The following is a 23084-nucleotide window of genomic DNA, read 5'->3' as shown; positions in this document are numbered from 1 at the left end:
TGTGTCATGTTTCATATCACTTAACATATTGATGTGACATATTCCAAGTCACCCAAAGGAATCATATGAATTATGTCAAGTCAACAATCAAGTACCTGTGAAATTATTATGTCAACAACACACATTGATAGCTAATCAACTAATGATTTCCATCTAATGTGGGTCACTTTAATTCAAAATTGAAACATTAAGTGTTAAAATGTTCAAAAAAGAATAAGGGTTACAACATGCTAAAATGATGTTGTAGACGTTGGGAAACTAATTTTGACATTATACCTAAAATTTGATATTTCAATATTTTTTTATCTAAAGAGACGACAATTTGACTAAAATTTGAAGGTTGGAAGCTAAAGTGAAAAAATTAAGATTAAAACGACAAAAAGTTAAATATTAAGGGGCTAAAGGGATGAAAACAATTAAGATAAAAAAGTTATTTTTCCCAGAATATAATAAAATACCTTAATCAAATGAGAGATTATTTGAGCATGCTCGAAAATATTAGGTCTTTTTAGTAAATTTAAAAACATTAGATTTTTTATTGAATTGAGTCAAAAGCCAAACCCTTACTTCAATAGATTTTAAAATATTTGAAATTTATTCACTTATTTTTTTAAAAAAAATAAGCTTTATATGAACATATCTTAAAAGGACATACTTTTATTTAATTTTTAAAATTTAGAATTCGTAAAGTAATTTTGAGTGGTTGAAGGGAATATTTTTCTTTCTTTTCAGTTTTGAGTAATTGTGTTTGTAAAATATGTGTATATTATCAATAATTAAAGTTTTAAACTGTGAGATAATAAAATGAATTAGAACTAAATTTTAGATATAATTTTAAAAATATTAAAAGTTTAAGAACTGAAATTATAAAACAGATAATTTAAGTACTAAATACTTAATTTACTCTTTTTAAATTTGCTTGATGACCTCTTGGCTTTATTTTTGTTAGACCCATGTCCGGACTCGACAAAACGTGCACTGGGCAGCTGGCTTAACCTCTCCCAATCAGATGAAAGAGAGAATCCAGCATTTCTTAGGTCATCTCACTGTCTTTAGCTCCGGCCTTGTATAAATTTGAACAATTCAAAACCCTAGCTCATTCATTTTGCCATTTTGATTTTTTTTGTAAGTTGGATCCTCACGTTATCTGTTTCAATTTACTTTTGTTATTTATTAATATTTGTTTGCCTTTCCTTTTCTCTATAGAGAGATGGTGAGATCCAATACAGCGTTGAAGTCCTTATAATTCTTTTCTTTTTCGTCTTTGAAAACTTTTGATCTTTTGTTGCGTTTCTTTTTTCAGTTTTTGAATTTGTAGATTTACGCCTGTAATTTAGGCATATCAGAAGGGAGCTTTAGATAACCAAGGAAAAAAAATAGAGAAGCGTTGAGTTCAAAGGAGATGGAAGGGACATCGGCTCCGGCTATTCGTCGTGACCCTTATGAAGTTTTGTGCGTTGCAAGGGATTCCACTGATCAGGAGATTAAAACTGCATATAGAAAACTAGCTCTCATGTAAGGGGTTTTTTGTCGTTTTAATATAAGAGTAATATTGTGCTAATAGGAAGTTGACGATTGCAAAAAATTTGCATTTATGTTTAACTGCAAACTATATTTTGCAATATGTTGTTGGTGAAATGATCTAGATTTTAGTTGGAAACCTCAATGAAGAATTTTTATATTTGTAAGATGCCTCTTTCCTATGGTAGAATAGTTGACAATAGTCGAGCCAGACTGTTAGAGGAACAAATGTGTGTTGCTAAACTTCCAGAAATTCTTTCTTCGACTGTCCCAGTTCAACCTCTAATTAAGTGTAAGGGGACATTTATTTTGTTTTCATTGGCAAGTTGAGTGCTTCCTGTGATATGTAACTTATTGGGCAAACATTTCATACATGCACCGCTGACATTATAATAATTGCACCCATACAGCTGTTAATAAACTAAACCAATTAATAGAATTTGAATGTGATGTAATATTTCAAATGAGATCGCAGTTGTATTCTTATCCATTTATAAATGATAGATCTCTAGCTTCGACCTACAAGAACTATGTGCGAGTTATTAAGTTAGACATTCCAATCAAATGCTTACATGTTTGGCACTTTGGCTTGATTTTTACCAGAATTTCCTTCTCTTTTTCTTTTCTTTTGGCAGGTACCATCCTGACAAGAATACCGGCAATCCTGAGGCTTCTGAGCATTTTAAGGAAGTTGCATATTCTTACAGCATTTTATCTGACCCAGAAAAGAGAAGACAGTATGACACTGCAGGTTTTGAGGTGCTTTCCTTTCCTTTTAACATTGTTTGAGTATTCTTCTTTATTCAGTTTATATATATATATATATATTTATTTATTTATTTATTTATTGTACAGAACTAAACATCACAACATTTGTTTCAAGGTTCATTTTTCTTTATTTGAGGATCACTTTCTTGTTGAGATACAAAGAGTTAATGCTAAGAGACTGGTGCAATTGCTCTAAATTTAGATTTTACTGATGATTTTCAATTCAGAAAAATCTATCTATGACTAGGAAAAAAGTTCTATGAGAACATCGGTTTTGTTTTATGGTTGTAAAATTAGAGTTACAAATTCATGTAGAAATTAACTATTAATTCAAGGAAGAAGAAATGATTTTTCCTAATAGTTTGTGTAGTTGACTATTATTATTTTTTGATAGAATTTGGATAGGCCTCGTTAAAAACCCCCTTCTTAACCTCCATGTTACAACAATAACATGAAGGGCATAGGAAGGAGGAAAAGAGTGCCTAAAAATTCATTAATACCAGAATAATACATATCCATCCTAAGAAGTTCTGTTACAACATAAAACTTAAAAACCAATCACAGAACATAAATAACCAGCTCAATAATTGTGCAACCTAGTCAATAATCTAATATTCATCCTATTCCTTCTTTAGCTAGTTTATCCGCTTCACAATTAGCAGCTCTCAAAATATGCCTAACAATTACCCCTCTACTCTCCACTAATGCAGCAATGTCTTTCACCAAAGGCTGGAACATAGGAGTACATACACCCGGATTTTTAATCCATTTCAGTGCATTAAGGGAATCTAATTCCAAGATGACCCTTGGAAATGAAACCAAAGATTTCTCCTCAATATACATCAGCCCTCTTTTTATAGCCAATAGCTCTAAAAGAATAGGAGGACCCCCCAATCCTTTCGGAAAACGAACCCTGCTGCAACCCTTGAGCATCCCTTAAAAATCCACCAATGCCTCCTTTATCCCACTCCTTAGACATCGCACCATCAACATTTAATTTAACGTAACCTAAGGGAGGAGCAGTCCAACACGAGGAAGAAATAGAATCCTTCTTCATTCTTACCCCCAAATCAACTATTTTAATATCACCCACTAGAGAATCAAAATTAATCTGCACATCATTGAATCTCGCGACAAACCATGATGCAATTCTAAAACGAACAAGGAAGAACAATAACGGGCCATCCACCTTTCCTTTCCCAAAAATAATATAATTTCTACACTTCCAAACCGTCCAAAGCACCGCCCTAGGGATGAACTTCCAAATGGTGGATTTCGGGATTAAATCATTCCAAACGATTATGAAATCTAACAAAGTCTGAGGTGGCACAAAAGATACATTCCAAGATGACAAGAATCTATACCACAAGCCTCTAACAACCTCACAATGAACAAATATGTGAGAAACCGACTCCACACACTTACCACACAAAGTACATAACGAGTTTTCAATCCCTGAAACTCCTCGCTTTATCAATTCCTCTCTAACTGCCACTCTCTGATGAGCAGCCTGCCAAACAAAAGTTTCGACCCGAGGAGGAGCATCCCCTGTCCATACAATGTTGTCTCAAGTACCATCATCTTCCTCATTACCAGCCCAATCAAAATAGCACTTCACACAAGATTTAGCTGAAAAACAACCCTCCCCATTCCCTGTCCAGACCCAACAGTCATCTTGCAAAGATGATAGAGAGGTAGAATTCAACAAGGACATAAGCTGCATCCACTGTTCAACCTCCCAGTCCACCAAATTCCTCCTTAATTTAATGTCCCAGCAGCACCCTGAAGAAGAATTTTCCATAAACTCTACAACTTTGCCCCCTTTATTCAGTGATGGAACAAAGATCCTTGGGAACCTAACTTTTAAAGGGAACGAACCCAACCAAGAATCATGCCAAAATTGCACTCTCTCAATTCCCCATCTTCAAACACAAATTCTTCCTTATACAGTCCCCAAAATCATCATTAGAAAAGAAATTATTAATTATTCCTTTCCAAATCCAAGATGTCCGATTAGACAAAGAATTCATAATTAAGCATGTATTAAAGTCTAAATTGTACACGCAACACAACTTTTTTCCACCACGAATTCTTCTCTGATGCAAATTTCCATACCTATTTACCCAAAAGAGCTCTATTTAGATGAGCCAAATTCGGAATTCCCAAACCCCCCAACCTCTTCGGCTTGCATACTAACTTCCAATTCAGCCAATGAATATTCCTCTTATCTGCCGAACCGCCCCAAAGGAAGGCAGCCATTATGGAATTCAATCTCTTAACCACACCAATTGAAATTCTAAAAAGGGAGAGAAAATAAGTCGGAAGAGAGCACAAAACTGACTTCACTAAAACTGCCCTACCAACTAGAGATAAGGAATTAGCCTTCCAACCAGCCAATTTAGAATAAAATCTCTGGACTATTGGTTCCCACAATACTGCAGAATTCCTCTTAGATCCCAAGGGTAATCCTAAATATTCTGATGGAAAAAGTCCCACTGTGCAGCCAATTTCCACTGCCCAGCTTGCTAACTCATCCGGATCCACATTAATACAATTTACTCTTAGATAAATTCAATTGCAAACCTATCATCAATTCAAAAATTAACAGCACCCTTCTGACATTCTTCAAGTCTCGAACAGTAGCCTTGCTAAAGATAATGAGGTCATCCGCAAATTGCAAATGTGATAACATAAACAACCTCTCTTGATTTCCTAACTCAAAGCCCGAAAACAACCTTATCTCCACTGCTTTAGCCAACATCAAATGAAGCAACTCTCCAACCAAATTAAACAACATTGGAGATAATGAACAGCCTTGTCGGAGACCTCTTGCTGTTTTAAATTTTTCTGTCGGTGTCCCATTAACGAGAACTGAAATTGTGGCTGTTGAAACGCATTGATTAATCCACGAAGACCACTTATCCCCAAACTCCATTTTGCACATTATTTTCATCAATATAGCCCAATCCACGGAATCATAAGCTCTTTTAAAATCTACTTTAAATTCGACCCCCTTCAACCCCTTTTTCCTCCAATAATCGATACCCTCATTTGCAATAAACGAGCAGTCCATAATCTGTCTTCCCGGTATAAACACAAATTGCGAGGGGCTAATAATTTCATTTATACAAAGGCTTAACCTTCTAGCTAGAACCTTAGATAGAATTTTATATAATCCTCCAACAAGGCTAATTGACCTAAAATCTTGTAGCTCCTCTGGATTCACCCTCTTTGGAATGAGAGAGATAAAAGAATGGTTCACCTCCGAGTCCCATACTTTCCCTTGATGAAATTCTCTAAAAAACAACACCAAGTCTTCTTTCAAATTTCCCCAAAACTTCTTGAAAAACCCTAAATTCAGACCATCTGGGCCTGGTGCTTTATTGCCGTCCAAATGCGCAATTGGGATTCACCCTCTTTGGAATGAGAGAGATAAAAGAATGGTTCACCTCCGAGTCCCATACTTTCCCTTGATGAAATTCTCTAAAAAACAACACCAAGTCTTCTTTCAAATTTCCCCAAAACTTCTTGAAAAACCCTAAATTCAGACCATCTGGGCCTGGTGCTTTATTGCCGTCCAAATGCGCAATTGCTTCCCAAATTTCTTCTTCAGAAAATGAATTTTCAAGAGCCCTGTTTTGATCTAATGAAAGTTTTAAAAACTCCAAATCCAATTCTTCCACAACCAAGGTATCGTTTTGGTTGAACACCCCTTGGAAAAAATCCTTCACTGATTTTTTGATTAAAATAGGATCCGAAATAACATCACTGTTCACAATTAGATACTTGATCCTATTCATCCTTCCTCTCGCTCCTGCAATTTGGTGGAAAAATCTTGTGTTCTTATCTCCTTCCAAACCCCACTTCATTCTTGATTTCTGCAACCAAATCGATTCTTCTTTCTTGTACAAATCCCATAATTCTTTCTTCGCTTCCACTAAAACCTTCATAGAAACCAATGAACTACCTTGTTGTAAATCCAATTCCATCGCTTGAATTTCATTCTCGAGGCTGTTAATCTTTGCCGGAAAATGAAGATAACTTTTACTAGACCATCTTTTGACCGCCCCTTGACTCCCATCAACAGATTAGTAATGTCGTTATTTTTTCCCTGTTTTCAAAAATTCTGCAATTCCTCCTCCATCATCTCGCTAAAACCAACCTCTTCCATTACATAATTAAACAGCCTGAATGGTTTGTGACCCCAGTTAATTTCACAATTTTCCAACATAATCATATTGTGGTCCGAAACAGACCTCGGCTGCAAGGTTTGAATAATCTTGGGAAACAATGATAGGAACCTCTGATTAACCAGAAAACGATCCAATTTGATATACGTAGGTTCTTCCCTGTTATTGCACCAAGTATAACGACCTCCTGACAACGGTAAATCAACCACATTTGCTTTATACACAAAATCTCTGAATAATCCCAATGAAACCGAATTTACAGCACCACCTACTTTCTCCTCATGTGCTAGAACTGCATTAAAATCCCCTCCTAAATAGACCGGGCCATTCACAGTCTCCACAAAATCCAAAAGCTCTCTAAAAAACTGCTCCTTTTCTGACTCCACACTTGGACCATACACATTTATAAAACAGCAAGCCTCTGAATCCCCTTCAAAAGAGCCCATAATTGCCGTGAATCTCTGCTGTATAAATTCTTGCTGCACTACAAACTTTCTCATTCGATAATGTAATTATTCCTCCAGCAGAACCTTCAGCTGGAGAAACTAACGAACCTGTTAAGAATTTTCCTCCTATTTTCCTCAGGAAAGAATTCCTCACAACTTCCAATTTCGACTCTTGTACAAATAAAATTAAAGGTTTCTTCTCATCAATAAACTTCCTAACAGCTCTAGCTTTTTCCTTCCTACCCAAACCCCTAACATTCCAAGACATTATCTTCCAATTAATCATCATTCTCAATCAACAACCTTATTAGGCTTATCCCCTTAACTTCCCCCATTCAACTCTCTCCCCTTTACTAAGGAAATTGCCTTTTTCATGAATGCTTTTTTCCCCCCTCTGAATGTAACTCCCATTAACTTACTCACATTCCAACACTCTAATGCCTCTACCTCTCCCTCAATCTCATCTTGACATACATGATCTGAAGTTGTACCAGCACAACTCTTCATTCCCCCCCTTCTTGATCTCAAATAGACATGATTACATAATCCTCTTTCCGATTTACTGACGGAAACATTCTTGCTGGAAATCATGGGTTGGGACGAGAGGACAGTCCCTGACTGAACAGCAGGCCGAAACTTCTCTGCTATGTTATTTGATGCTGAACCATGAGAAACAATACTAGTTCTAATACCCTCTTTATCTAGCCCATTCTCCCCCATAGTTTGCAGGCCTGTTTGCAGCCCATTATCCCGGTCAACATTGTCAAGCTCTATAAAATCACCTCTACCTTCGTTTGAATTTCCTGGCTCATTTTGGTGGGTGGGGACAGCTCCTACAGCTGTCAAACCCTCACATAAGTCAACAAAAGACATTTTTTGAATCTTTGTTCAAATTCAAACGCTCCTCGAAATCTGAGCTTTTTCGTAGTGGGGAATCTTGTACCCATGCCTCCACCCTTTCTTGTGAATCTGACAATTCCTGAAATCCCACTTGTTCTTCCTGTCTCGAATGAATATTTTCCTGGCTCCAATCCGAAGAATTATCTTTCCATGGATCTTCTTCAGAATTATCATCTCCCACCAAGTCTGTTAATTCTGGGAAAAAATCCTCAGAACATTCAACCTTTATTTTGGTACAAAACTTCCTCCCATACGTATTAATAATAACATGTTCTGGAATATCAAATGGACTTTGGACCCTAAGCAGCATCTGAGCAACTCTACAGTCCGCTCTTTGAGCAGTTTCTTCCTTAATCTTCACTAGCTTGCCCCATTTGGATGCCAAACTGGAAAAGAAAGGAACTGACCAACAATTTAGAGGCACTCCTATCATGGAGATCGCACAATAAGCTAAGGGAATAATCCCATCATCCGAAACAGGTTCCAGTCTTTCAAACCAGAAAGACAAAGCATCCCACCTCTCTTCCAGCGCATTTTTCATCTCCTTCTCCGACGGAAAAACTACCAGGCAAGCGTTCTTTGCAAAATCCCACCTTATCACCTTAGCTTTGAAACCATCATTCCAAATGGCCTTCTGCACGAACTCCACTTCAAAAAGTGCCTTGTGAATCCCAGTCAGGGATGATTTTAGCCAAACCCTTTCCTCCACCGGCATAAAAAATTCCAAAGGCTTTCTAACCTCCTTCAATTTACTATGATTGTTCTGTTTAACACCCTCTTGATCTTTGTTCACCCCTACTAGCGTCTCTTTATTCGTCCTTCCATCAAGAAACCTTTTTAACAGATTCGTCTTCCCCACCACTTCCACTGAAGATGGATGCCTTCCTCCCTTCACCCCTCCTCCTTCAGCACTATCAGCACCCTCTCTGCTAACACCTACCCGACTCCTCGACCCAGATACCTTCTCATATTTTGCTACTGCCACTGTTATTCTTCTCCCATCCAGCATAACATTGTTCATCTTATCCACTGCATTGTGCATATCCTCCTTACTTGCAAAATGAACAAATGCAAAAGTACACACTTTATATTTCGGTCTCTTATTAATAAAAGGAATGAACACCTTAATAACTTTGCCATGATAACTAAAACATTTCCATAATGCAGTTCGTTGCACTCTCCTACTGAGATTATCAACGAACGCTGACCATGGACATCCTCCTTGGACTTCACTGACTTTGCCTACAGAAAACTTGCCTTTCGAAATCTCACACTCTCTCTCACTAACACTCTCATGTTTTTTTTAGTTGACTATTATGAAATGCTGGATTCGATTGTAAAAGGTAAATTTTTCGTATTGACACTATCTAGGATATATTTTGCCTCTGATTCCCTCTATTATTAGGTTTAAAGTAGGTTTGCTAAACCCAAAACCTAAGAAAACCCTGTCTGCCGAAGCAAATAGTTAGATGAAGGTGTTATCTCTGACATTTTGTAGTGGCTTGGGTACTCATTGAATTTTTTCTTATATTCTTTGGCATGAAATATTTCCCTATTAAAGAGTCCTGGAACCCAATGTGAAGAACATGTATAAAACATTCCAAATTTAGCCTAGTATCGTCAAGAGCACAAGGCGCACTCTAGGTGCTTGATCCATTATATTGCTTAAAGTGCAAGCCTGAGAAAATCACTTGCTTGAGTATAGTAAGGTGCAATATGTGTGCTTATATTTGGATGTATGCCTATATATATAAAATGAGTTTCAAGAAATATTAATAGTGATAAGAAAAACTTTAAAAAGCAGTCTATTTATCTTGCGTAACTTGCTCTTTATTTTTGGTTGGCCAACATGCATGATTTCCTTGTGGTCCCATGCAAGTGTTTGAGATCTGAGGTGCTTTTGTTGTTTGGCACTAAGGTGTAGCATATAGTTGCACACCTTAACATTTGTGATAGAACCTTAACTGGTCTCAACACCCTGTCCATAAAATGTCTTTGCTTTGACTTTTGGTGGTCAATTTTAATGTTATCATTTCCACCATATTTTTTTCTCTCTCGCACATACACACACAAAGAGAGGTATTAATATTCTTTCTTTGATTCATTGATCGAGACATGCCATGGAGATTTTATTGATGGAAATCTACCCTCCATAGACTATATTATTATAATATCTCCTCAGATCACCACAAATGATATTGGTTTTCATTTTCTTTTGAACCGCCCTCTAGTTTATTTTACCTGTAGAAACTAGAAAACCATCGGTTTTAAGTTTTCTTTAATCTTTAGGATCCCATTCTCTTCTTTCTTCAGGTTATCTACTTGCAACACTAGTCTGCGTAATAACCTACATTTGCTATCTTGTGTCACATCACCACCTCTTATTCCCATGCTACTTGGTATCGCATGCACCTCTGCTTATTTTCTATCTGATTCTATTAGAGATATTGTTGTGCAACCTTGTGCCACTGACTAAAGTTCTAAGAATCTATCTGCATTTATAATTGAAGGCGCTATCTTAGTTCTTAAATTTACTAGATGATGTTAACTTAATATTTACTTGTTTCTTTTATCAAAAAAAAAAAATATTTACTTGTTTCCTCCAACCCTATTTTCTGTTCGTTTATAATTTCTGCCTTCTATTCCTTTTGTGATGACAAGCCAAAACCTAAATCTTTTTCTCTTTTCTCAACAAACTTACAAGGCCGTTGAAGATTCAATGGATATGGAGATTGATTTGTCCAATCTAGGAACTGTTAATACAATGTTTGCTGCATTATTCAGGTGAGGGATCCATTAAATGTTGTAACTTTTATGCTGCATTTACTTTTTTTCTAAGTCACTTATTCTTTCTTTTACCCTGCTTCTTAAATGTTTTAGCAAGCTTGGTGTTCCCATCAAGACTACAATCTCGGCTAATGTTCTTGAAGAAGCTCTAAATGGAACCGTCACAGTTAGACCCCTTCCTATTGGAACATCAGTTGGTGGAAAGGTGTTTTTTGTCTTTCTAGCTGATTTACCATTTTCTTCCATACACTTTTGCAAATTCTCATGCATTTTGCTGCAGGTAGACAAGCAATGTGCCCACTTCTTTGGTGTTACAATAAGTGATGAACAAGCTGAGGCTGGGATTGTTGTCAGGGTAACTTCATCCGCACAAAGCAAATTCAAGGTATCTAATCTGTTAATTATTATTATTCGAATGGTCTAATGTTCTTTCACAAGGAGGGAAATGCATGATGTGTCCCCTACCTCGTCACTTCTCTCTCGTTTTCTCTCTTGCTGTGTGTTTTTGTGTGCATGACCATTGCTCATGGGTATGCATCTCTTCTATGTGGCACTTTGTCAGACATATTGTAACTGACTGTTTTATTAATGTAAAATTCCAGTTACTTTATTTTGAACAAGACGTCAATGGTGGTTACGGTTTGGCCCTACAGGTACTAAGCACTTGTCTTCGATTGTTGTATGGGTATGCATCTCTTCTATGTGGCACTTTGTCAGACATATTGTAACTGACTGTTTTATTAATGTAAAATTCCAGTTACTTTATTTTGAACAAGACGTCAATGGTGGTTACGGTTTGGCCCTACAGGTACTAAGCACTTGTCTTCGATTGTTGTCCTTTCCAATTTGAATGATTTGCGTATAAATTTTGGAGTAACATGTTCAATTTAAGTGTTAAATTCGAAGGTAATCCATGCAGATTTTATTTCACTTATTTATTTTTTATGTGATTGTTTGATTTCTATATTGTACAAGTCATACACAGTATTAAGTTTATTTTCTCTCTAAGCTTGAGCTTTCAATTTTCCCTTTGGCATTTTCTATCAGATTGCTATTGCTTTTGACACGGTTATTGATATACTAGTGCTCTATTGTTATATGAAAGCACATGTTACTAATGGTTCAGTGGTTTTGCAGAAAAAGCTCTTGTAGTAAATCAAGGATATGTTGTTACTTATAGTTATATTTCTGAAGTAATTGGGCATTATCCATACATTTATTACTTTTCTATTTATAATTTCACTGTTTTGTGTCCAGGAAGACAGTGAGAAGACAGGCAAGGTGACATCTGCTGGCATGTATTTCTTGCACTTTCAAGTATACAGAATGGATTTGACTGTAAATGCGGTGTGTGGTTTGTCATTTCTTACTTCTGTCTTCCTCGTCTCTGGTCTTTGTTTGACTTGTTTTAGCAAGAGGTGGTGATATATTCATGTATTATGCAGTTAGCAATAGCTAAAGATCCCGAATCTGCTTTCTTTAAAAGGTTGGAAGGTCTTCAACCTTGTGAGGTTTCAAAACTAAAAGCTGGCACACATATATTTGCTGTTTATGGTTGGAGCATTTTGTTGTCTGTTAATTTTGTTTGGAGTATGTTTAGGAGTATTGGTGTTTTTAGTTGACTGGTTTGGCTGAATTATATTAGGAGATAATTTTTTCAAGACTGCTTCTTACACAATTGAGGCACTTTGTGCAAAGTTTTTTGAGGATACTACTGAGAAGCTAAAGGATATTGAAGCTCAGATTTTAAGCAAGAGAAATGAGTTGCGCCAGTTTGAAGCAGAATATAGAAAAGTATTAATTCAGCTATGTTCTTTTTTCTATTTTGCTGAAAATAGTATTGTGCTATTCCAAGCTTGTTATAGGGCTTGTACGCATTTTGATTTTATGGTGGGATATTTGTAGGCATTAGCACACTATCAAGAAGTGACCAACCGATACAGCCAAGAAAAGCAGTCTGTATGTTTCAAAACCTTGTTCTGTGTATTTTTAGTTTTATCTTTAAATTGTACTTTTTCATCTGTTCTTATCTTCCTGTCGTACCAGTTTTTTTCATGGATTTATGCAGTCCTTTAAATTTAGCAAATGACTTTCTTATATGCGTAAGGATATGCCTTTTCTATATGTATGCATATTTAGTGCACCAGCCTGAACATATGCCTTCTAATATTTTGATTAATGGCTATAGAAAATGCTAAGTTTCTTGGTCTTTCCGCGAGTAATTTTACCAAGGTTTGCTTCATTCTTGTGTAAATATATTGATGGCTTGACCGATTCCATGTTTTGGCATCCATAACACAGGTAGATGAGCTGCTGAATCAGCGTGATAGCATCCAAGCTTCATTCACTGTAACGAAAACACTCAACAGTGTTGGTGTTAATCTAAGTAATGGAAGCACAAGCAAAGTTCCCGGTGAGGCTGAAAGTCCACGGGAAGATGGAAACTCGGACGGGAAGGATAAATCAAGCAAAAAGAAATGGTTTAATTTGAATTTGAAGGGATCAGATAAAAAGCTTGGTTGAAATGGGATTCAGGTTAGAAATATTTGCCACCACTCTCCTGCTTGCTAATGCTAAAGCTAAAGCTTGCTTTGTATTATTTATTCAATTCATTTCCTATGTTTCTGATCCACCATGGTTTTTGTGTTGAGTCAGTTTTAGAGTAAAGATCATGTTAATGTATGAAGATATGGCTGTAACTTTTAAGTCCTTTTTTGGTAATTTGATCAAGTGAGTTCTCCTTTGATACTTAATTGCGGCCTCGAACTCAACGTTTATAGTTATCGTAGAATTTTTTTCATGAAATTTGTGGTTTAGCCTTGGTTCCAATTCCACCCCCGGTCTCATCTGGTTTGGTTGATTGATGATTATATTGTTGGTATGTCTGTGTATGTGTTATTACTTGGTTAATAAAAAATGGGGGGGGGGGAAACAAAGGAAATAGATCGAGTACCTATAATGTCTAAAATTTTCGTTGCGGAGGTGTTCAAATTTTTCTATTTTACGGGTGAGGATTCTGGTTTTGATTAGAGCGCCTATCAAGTATGCAGGCAGGATGAATCGTTGAAGGTAAATATTCATGGTAATAAAATGGAGGTCAATATCTAATATTAAGCCATTAATATAAAATTTTAAGTTTAGACGGATCTATTTTTACCTAATTTTGAAACTAGAAATAATCTAATTAGTATTTAAACCAAATAGTAAGGGTTGAACTTAATTTTTCTTATTTTAAAATAAATAGACCTAAGAAGTATTTAAATAAAAAAAAAGTGAGCCAAGACTTGATTATATAATTTCAAAATTAAGAAGACCTTAAAGTAATTGAACCTAAAAATTCTGGAGAGGCAACTTTTTTTTTCCTCTTTAATTTCAAAAGTATAAAGGCCTAAAATAATTTATCCAAAAAGTTTTGAAGGGCCACTATCCTTCCCACTCATAAGATAACACCGTCCTTGGTTGCTACTAATACGAACACTTGGTAGGAGCTTTTGCATAATATAATACAAATTGTTATTATGTTAATAGTATCACGTTTGCTATTCTTTTTTTTGGAAGAGGGAGGAAGATCGTTTATGAGATTAGAATTCAGAAGAAATCCAAAGGCTCTACTATACGAGATTAGCAACAAATATATGATCTTATATTAGGGGAAAGATAAAAAAAATTTAGAGACAAATATGTTATTTTTTTGTTAAAGTAAAGATATAAATTTTTAAAGAAGAGTGAATTTATAAAATTTTAAAGTAAATTATCAATAAAAATATAAAGGAAAAATCTAAAATATAATACGAAGATTACTGTTAGTCTGTTCCCACCCTTTCCCTCAGTCCGTCCTCTATGACTCTGTCGGCAATAAGTAAGATTCGGATAAATCTTTGCATCGGCAAAACAAGAAAATTACATAAAGAAATGTAGAGTTGATCGTTAATCACATTAAACATCCCTAAACAATTATTATCCATAATCAACACGTAAACATATGGGTCCAGTTGTAGTAAAACACTTGAAACATTCCAATTTCCATCGTTTTCAATTCCCATACCCTAAACCCTATACTACACACATATGTGTGTCCAAGAAGTACGCATTGGCTCATGTTTACGTCATCCATAAATGATAGAATATTATCTATTTATCGCCATTAATACACTCACCATATGCATGCATGGATTTTACATGTCAGGTTTAATTCGACTCTTTTAGAGAGAAATGGGAACTATAGTGAAACGCGGGACAGAGAGAGAGGGCCACCACGGCGTCTCATTGGACACACTTCCAGTTCCACCACCTTTAACACACAGCTTTTTTTCGTTAATTAATTAATTGATTAAACAAAAGAAAAGAAGCAGTTCATGGTGATTACAAAAAGGTCTCCCAGATTTCCAACACGTGTCATCATTTCGAATGGAATCTTTCCATTAGTACGCCCTCATTTTGTTTGTTAGTATTTTGTTTAACCTAAAATCATATATACATATGGGCGCTTAAACGAATTTAATAAGTTAATTTTTCAAATTTCATTTCGTGTCACGTAAGTTTTTCAAAACATGAGAGAAGATATGATTTGAATTTAAGGTAAAGAAAAATCTGATTTGATTTGATTTAATATAATATCATAATATTTATTTATATATTTAAGTATAATTATAATAATATTTTTTTACATCTTTTTAATTCTTAATAAAAATGAAATTATATACAGGTCTTTGTTTTATCTAATTATATTTAAATAGGCTAAAAATCTAATTCCACCATGATATCATTAACCATATAGCATTGGTGATGTCCACCATCAATAGGCATCGACCTAGCTGCCTATACATCCCTACTATAGACCTCACTTAACTTCAGATTACCAGCTCCTTGGAATTGTACGCGTCGTGTTAGAACATAATCATTTTGACCCAACCTAATGTCTTAAAACAACTTGGTAAGCTTCATTTGCTATAGAAGCTCCCCCTTCCTACCTGTTTTAATCTAACCTAATTGCTTCACGTTCTCAGCAAAAGTGTCCTTACAAACCATAGGAGGAGAGGGTCCCAAATCAAGTGTTCTTGGATCGTGTCGGTTCTCCTTGGAATATCCGAAATCTTTCTCTTTCGTTCTTAAGTTTCTACTGTTCATGTCCTGTAACCCCTTTATATTATGTATATATATACCCCCACACATGCAACTCTTTCCCTTACATTACATTAAACTATTAATCCCCACGCTTGTTCATTTTTCTTTCTGTTTTTGTTTTTCTCTATCATGGCGGAGCTAGAATACCTAGCTGATAATACCAAAAGCAACAGAACCACCGCATGTTTAAAGCTCTTCGGCTTCAACGTCTCGGAAGATGATGATATTATGGATTCCAGCGCCACCAAAGATCCTTCATCGGGGTCGTCTTCCGATCCGGGCGTATTCGAGGCTTCCGGTGACCGGAAATACGAGTGTCAGTACTGTTTCCGTGAGTTTGGTAATTCTCAAGCTTTGGGAGGTCATCAGAACGCTCATAAGAAGGAGAGGCAACTGATGAAGCGTGCTCAACTTCGAGCCTCAAGAAGCGCCGCCGTTTCGTTCGCTAGAAATCCTATTATCTCTGCCTTTTCCCCTCCGCCACATCTCTTAGCATGGGCTACACCCGTCGCTGTGCCGGATGCGGCGGGACCATCGTGGGTTTACTTGCCTCGAGGAGCTCCACCTCCTTTCCACGTCTCACATGGTTGCGTGATCCCAGATGTTGGTGGAGGTGGAGGTGGTGGAGCGGGGAGAGGGCTGGCGGGTGTACCTTACGGTGGTGGTGGTTTGGGGGATAACAGCGTCGCCATTGGTCCACAAGTGATGCAAGGTGGGGCCCACCACCATGAGAGGGCGGTTGATTGGCCGTCGTTGCGTAGGTTTTCAAATGCAGATGGCGACCCCAGTTTTGATGAAGCACTGGGATTAGATTTGCACCTTAGTCTTGCTCCGGCCAGGCCTTGACTCGGGCTTTGCCATTTGGAGATCTTTGTACATTTTCAGACCATTTTATTTTTTTATTTAAGTTTACCATAAAAATATTTATAAGTGATTAAATTATATTTAAAATTAATTTTTAGTGTATGAAGAATTTTTTGTTAAAAATATGTGTTTAATATTTTTTTTAGATAAATCATTTTATTATCCAAAAGAAGCAGAAAAAACTACTACAATCAATCGAAACAATAATCAATCAGATTACAAAACTCAAACTCTAAACTTTCTCCCTACAGCCAAAACATAGACAAAAACACCCTTTTAAGCAATATCTCATTGATTACAAAGAGTAACATTATCACTAATGCTTTTTCTGTTACACTTTTAGATGATTATCTTAAAAAATCATTAAGTGATATGTCACGTTCAGATTTTAAAAAAATATTTTAAAAAAATAGTTTAAATTTAAAAAAAAATATAAAGTGAGACGTGTCACTGAACGAGATTTTTTAACGGTAAGTACCTAAAAGTATAAAGGAAAAAACATTATGTGCCTATTTTTAAAAAATAATTCTTTAAACACTAAAAGTCAATTTTAAGTATAATTTAGGAACTTGTTTTTGTATTAAGCATTTTATTTATTTGGAAAGTATTTGTTGCACTTAATTTTCAAAGTTATAATCACTTAATTTTCCTCCCCAATATGAATTTTGTATCTTAAAATCTAAAATTAGATCTAAAATTTTATGTATATAAATTTTATTTTATAATTTATTTGCATTTACGAACCAACTCGTTTATAAACTCGTTTATTTGATTCTTATTTTAGTTTTTATTTTTTTACATTTTAAATATTGATGAATGTGTGAACTAAATTGAATACAAGACAGTGAAGCCTAAAGAGCTTCAAGAGTCGAAGTTTTTTGTTGACGCAAATAGAACCCGCTAGTTTTATTAAAAAAGAAAAATATAAAATTACAATCATAAGTGTAAACTAAATCCACAAATAGGACATTTCCTATAACCATTGACACAAAATTAGCCACTTAAGATCATATAAGGACCATACAAAGAAAAGGTTAAAAACTCATCCAAGAAAACTTGAACAAAATAAAGATGCAAATAGATCTGACTGTATAGACAAACGAACCAGAATAGAGGACCAATCACCTGAAAGACCACCGATAATCCTGAATCAAAGTCGAGTGTCATGAGAAAACTATCTTTGAACACAAATCGTTTATTCAAATTCATACGAGGGTCCAAAGCAAGACATATCAATATGATAATAAATAAGCGCAATCTTGATCAATTGAGGCGACGTCAAATTCAATCCTAAAAAAATTAAACAAAAAATAATGGTTAAATGAATGATAGAGAATATCAAAAGCGTGCCAAGAAGCAGATAAAATGGTCTCATAAAGACAAACTATTAGAAATTCACAAAAAATAAAAATGTAATATAAAAAAATAGATGAAAAATGATGAATACCGATAGTTGACAATTAACACTAAAATTCAATAATATCATGGTAAGAAACTTAATCTCCTCTTTCCAAGCTTTAGTTCAAGCCCTCCTTTAAGTTTTGGTCATGGTGTCCAAAACATGGGTTTTAGTGAGGGTTTAGAATCACATAATAAATCAGCTTGTTTTTTAGGAAATCCAACATTAGGAAGCGTTTTTTAATACATTTCCAAGCTCTCAAACACATTAGTAATCCATATGTTTGATTATTGTCTAGTGAGAGAAGTTGCAGAAAGCTCAAAGTTAAAGGGAAAAGAAAAACTCACCCTTTTTTGAGTTAAAGAAACTCCTAGCAGCTTAGGACTCAAGGTAACTCACTTCTAACTCATCTCTACTGTAATGTAGATCACTAGGTGAGTTTGTTAGCTTGCATGAGTTATGAAGCATGTCCATGGTAGATTCAACATTGGGGTGTTTTTCAATATGTTATAACCTTATTATGACCCTATTATCAGACATAACACTCTAATAACCTTTGGGGACCTCATTAGGACATTTGGGAGTGTTGGAGAGGAATTTTCATACTCAAATTAGGGTATTTTTGGGCATGAGTATCGATATAGGGAGTGTTGGCAAGGTACAGCTGTATGAGGGTGCAGAGAGTCTCCCTAAGCCACTAGTCTGTTGCTATGGGATCATCATCCCCTAAATCGAAAAACTTGATGGGTCTTATATCTACGGAGTCTCTCTATCGGGGACTCTATAGACACTACTCTAGACTAGGCTAGTGGTTTTGGTGGGGGAGGTGGTGCAGTTGAGGTGTCGGGTATATCTCTAACTATCTGTTTAAGGGTAGAGGTAAGGTCCCTAAAGAAGGTCACCTCATCGACCCCTACATTTATACGTACGTCTACTAGTCTATATCCGGGATGAACTTGTCACTGGTTTCAACTGCTAATGAGGCATGACTCTCGTCTCTGTCATCCTAACTAAATGTTGGGATTAAACAGAGGTTATTATTTGTCATTATAGTCTTTAAAGTACTTTTGACTCTCTAGATACATGTACACTTATAGACGTTGGATGACTCTAACTTGCAGGTCCTAGGAACGACTAAACCTGATGTTCTGATACCACTAAATATAACACCCTAATCCAGTCTGACTTGAGGATCACTAGATCATGATATCACACAGGACCACTGAAGTGGCTAAGCCAACAATTTCATTTTTAAAACATTGTAAACCATTATATAAAATTTCATCCATATGAATGTAAATAAAACATAATAAATTTGTTTAACAACTACGGGAGAGCTCCCAAAATATCCGAAAATAATACACTGGGTTTAAAAATAAAATAGAGTTACGACTAAATACAAAATGGTCTACAATAGTACGTGCCCTCTAAACTAAATCAAGACATACTTTGGTGCCTTGGCTGTGTTGGAATATCTGGTGACTATAACGCTCCTCAGATGACCTTCTAAGAACCTGCGAACATAAACACATTTCGAACGCTGAGGTTACGAGCTTAGTACCTCGCTAGTAATTGTACGATACTATATGCATTTACTAAATGCACATGTTAGTGGCATAGATATAAACACATGGATATTCTGAACTATCATGTTGAGGTAGGTATATTGGTGTGGTTGAGGGTTCTGCATCTCGGAGCTCACACACCCTTTAACCTTTCTAGTTTTATTTCATGACGTTTTGGCGTTATTGGGTCCCTCAATTATAAGCTTTAAAACCCTTGGGTTTCCTACCCAGAACTATTCATGGGTACCGATAATAAGTTGTTCAGTATCAATACTGACCCTCTGGTATTGATACTAACCTCTGGGTATCGATACTACTAACTCATTGAAGGTTGATAAAAAAGATTGGTATCGATACTTCTTCTTAAGTATCAATACTTCTGGTCTTCAGTATCAATACTTTCCTGAGTATCGATACCAAATTTATCTTCGTTGTTTTCTATTGGGGAGTATCTTTACTCTACCCTTGGTATCGATACTCCCATGAGTATCGACATGAATTTGACTACTGAAATCTGCTAAGTGAACTCGATATCGACACTACCATGCGAGTATCGATATTTTACCTATAGTAACGATACCCATTGCATGAGTATCGGTACTTATATGCCCAAAACCCCTTATTTTTAACACCTAAATAACAATATCGGTATTGTTATTCCAATACTTATACTTCTGCCTAGAAATACTCTATTTTGGGCACAAAAATACCTCCCCAACACTCTTAAACATTCTATTGAGGCCCTCAAACATTATTAAAGAGCTATATATTAATATAGGGGTCATAATGAGTCCATAAACATACTGGAAAATATTGATTTCTGAATTATACCATGAACATGCTTTATAACTCATGCAACCTACTAAAACACATCTAGTAACCTATATTTAGTAAATTTGAGTTATATGTTAGTTACCTTGATATCCTAAGCTGTTGGAAACACCCAAGGTTCAACCAAGTATGAGTTTTTCCTATCTCTTAGTCATGGAGCTTTCTCCAACTTCTCTCACTATTCAGAATCAAACACATGGATTACTAACGTTGTTGGAGAGTTTAGAAAGGAGTTTAAAATATTTCTAGAGTTCTGAATCTCTTAAAAACTAGTTGAAATCACTTAGGTTTCTAAAAACCCAAAAAAAAACCCACTTTTGGTTACCTTGAAGAAATGTAGAGATTAAGGGCTTAAAATGAAGCTTGAAATGAGTATGATATGATTCTTACCTAGAAATCCTTGAACTAGGCTTGAAAAACTAAAAGCTTCAACCTTTGTTCTACTCTTGGAGAAGAATAAAATGACGAGGAATGGAGGAAGAAGACAAATAAGAGAATGGTGAAAAAGAGGAGGGAATAACGTGAGATCACACACAATTAAGAGTTTTCAGCTTTTGAACTTTTAAATGGTAGAATTGTTCTTTTAATCCTCTTAGCTTTGATCCCAACTTAAAAACCCTATTCTTATCTCATATTGAGCCAAATCCAAGCCCAAACCCAAAACCAAAGCCAACTTGGTAAAATCTTCCTACAATGCTACTGGGTTTATTATAAGGCCCACTCGGGTTAACTCGAAAGTCATAACTCGAGATTCGAGGCGTTACAATTTTGGTTTTAAATATCCATTTGTAATCAATTAGTTTTGCACCTTCAGGTAATGAGACAAGTTCTTAAACTTTATTATCTTGTATAGAACGTATAATATTCTTCCATGACATTAATAAACTTATGATAAGTCAAAACTTTTATGATATAATGAAAGTTGATTAGATCATCCTCCATCATTCCACTATCATCCTTATTTCTTGGATAAATACAACATAATAATGTAACATTACTTCTCTCATCTCATGGGTCTTCTTAATGACATTTGTTCTATGAGGTTGTTGAGTTTGTTCTTTCGAAATGATTTCTCATCTTAAATAGAGAGTTGTTCAAAATAACATTATTGAGATTCTAGATTCACTTCTTGATTAACGACATGTATAAAGACATGTATATCGTCAAAAGTGATAATAGGAATTGAGTTGTAATCCAATTTCTCCTTAAAATCAATTTCTCAAACTTTATTTCTCCCTCCAAACTCAACATCCTAAAATAATGTTACAAATCTCATCTTGAAATTATTCTTAATTATGAGATCATAAAACTTGTAACCCTTAAATCATGTAGAATAACCAAAGTAGTTGCTTATAGTTTTAGAATTTAACTTCTCCTTACATATCTTAACTTATTATAAAAGAGAACAACCTTTTATAACATATTATTGTCTCTTTTGAGTTGAACCATTAACAACTACATTATAGTTTAATTTTTGCCCTTATCTTTATATGCACTTTTTAAGTGAGTACTGTCAAACTTATTATGCTTCAATCTTTCTTCGTCTTGCACACAATGAAAAATGAGCTGATTTAGAGTTCATTTCTCCATTTTACTTGATTACACTCTACAGGAGGCGATATTGAAATCACGGGAATAAGTAATTCTTTAAAAAAACTCGATCTTAAGTGTGAAGCAATATGAACATATCCATAATGTATTCTCTTATATTTCCTTGACCCTTATATTTTATAGACATCAAAGAAGTAAAAAATGATGTCATTTTAACCTTAATATTTTTGGTAAAATATTTCTCAATTTCGTCAAGGAAACCATTAGCTTTAGTAATCTTTCTAGATTCTGTGCCCCTAAAGGCTTTTAAAATGTTGTGTTTCATGACCACTGGACTCATGCAATTTGAAAAAATTTCACCTCTCAAAATTTCTTATACTAATTAAGGATGTTGCCTCCCATGCGAGGTGAAAATTGTTATTTCTTAGTGCAAAGTCTATGTTCATACAACCAAACCCGTATGAAAGGACATTTTCTCATACATAGCAGATATTGTGGTAGCAATAAATAAATAGTTGAATACATAACAAAATATAAATAAAATTGAAGCATACATCTTAAGTAAATAAATAAATTCAAAAATAATTGCTAATTCTCATCCCAAGATACCAAACAATACATCAATATCAAGTATTTGGACAATAATATTAAGAGTAAACGATACTCTTGTAATAGTAATCAAACATTGACAATAAGCTATGTCAAACAAAAGATTAATTTTTGGAATAATGTAATGTTCACAAGAAAAAATATCTCATAATTGTCACATGTGTCGCTTCAAATTCGGCGAAATACTAACTTTCTTTTGAGTCAATTAACAAACATATGAATTACAAGAAACACATAATCATCTTGATATTTCAAATAAATTAGTCTACACAAAAGTTGTCACTTTGACAGTATTTTGTTTCAACAAATCTACTAAAATATCAGACTTAGCCAAAATATGAATGAATTTGTTTCAATATACATATATATATATATATATATATATATATATATATATATATATATATATATATGCTAATAACAAACAATCAAAAATGAAAAAAATGAATTGAATATATAATATATCGCATTAACAATATAATTAAAAAATATAAATATTGTCAACAAATCAATTTCTCTATCAATTTAT

General features: G+C 34.9%; 2 protein-coding genes across 4 annotated transcripts; both read left to right on the top strand.

The window, feature by feature from the left end:
* Positions 1-980: 980 nt before the first annotated feature.
* On the top strand, positions 981-13311 carry LOC120148928 (chaperone protein dnaJ 15-like). 3 transcript variants are annotated; one of them, XM_039161890.1, is made up of 12 exons: positions 981-1124; positions 1319-1515; positions 2157-2280; positions 10530-10609; positions 10706-10817; positions 10893-10997; positions 11370-11420; positions 11870-11959; positions 12058-12166; positions 12258-12406; positions 12518-12571; positions 12914-13311. In XM_039161890.1, the coding sequence occupies exons 2-12, from the start codon at positions 1403-1405 to the stop codon at positions 13133-13135; spliced, it is 1209 nt and encodes a 402-aa protein (XP_039017821.1). In that variant the 5' UTR covers positions 981-1124; positions 1319-1402; the 3' UTR covers positions 13136-13311. The 3 variants fall into 3 exon arrangements, with proteins under 3 accessions (XP_039017821.1, XP_039017819.1, XP_039017820.1); XM_039161888.1 differs by lacking the exon at positions 11370-11420 and adding an exon at positions 11215-11265 and having other exon boundaries at positions 983-1124; XM_039161889.1 differs by lacking the exon at positions 11370-11420 and adding an exon at positions 11215-11265 and having other exon boundaries at positions 983-1125; positions 1304-1515.
* Positions 13312-15749: 2438 nt separating this feature from the next.
* LOC120148969 (zinc finger protein GIS3-like) lies at positions 15750-16582 on the top strand. Its single transcript, XM_039161919.1, has one exon. The coding sequence runs from the start codon at positions 15866-15868 to the stop codon at positions 16580-16582; it is 717 nt and encodes a 238-aa protein (XP_039017850.1). The 5' UTR covers positions 15750-15865.
* The last annotated feature ends 6502 nt before the right edge of the window (positions 16583-23084 follow it).

This window comes from Hibiscus syriacus, unplaced genomic scaffold (assembly GCF_006381635.1).
Source record: "Hibiscus syriacus cultivar Baekdansim isolate YM2019G1 unplaced genomic scaffold, ASM638163v2 tig00110988_pilon, whole genome shotgun sequence".
Lineage (NCBI taxonomy): Eukaryota > Viridiplantae > Streptophyta > Magnoliopsida > Malvales > Malvaceae > Hibiscus > Hibiscus syriacus.
This window is presented reverse-complemented; position numbering and strand designations above follow the sequence as displayed.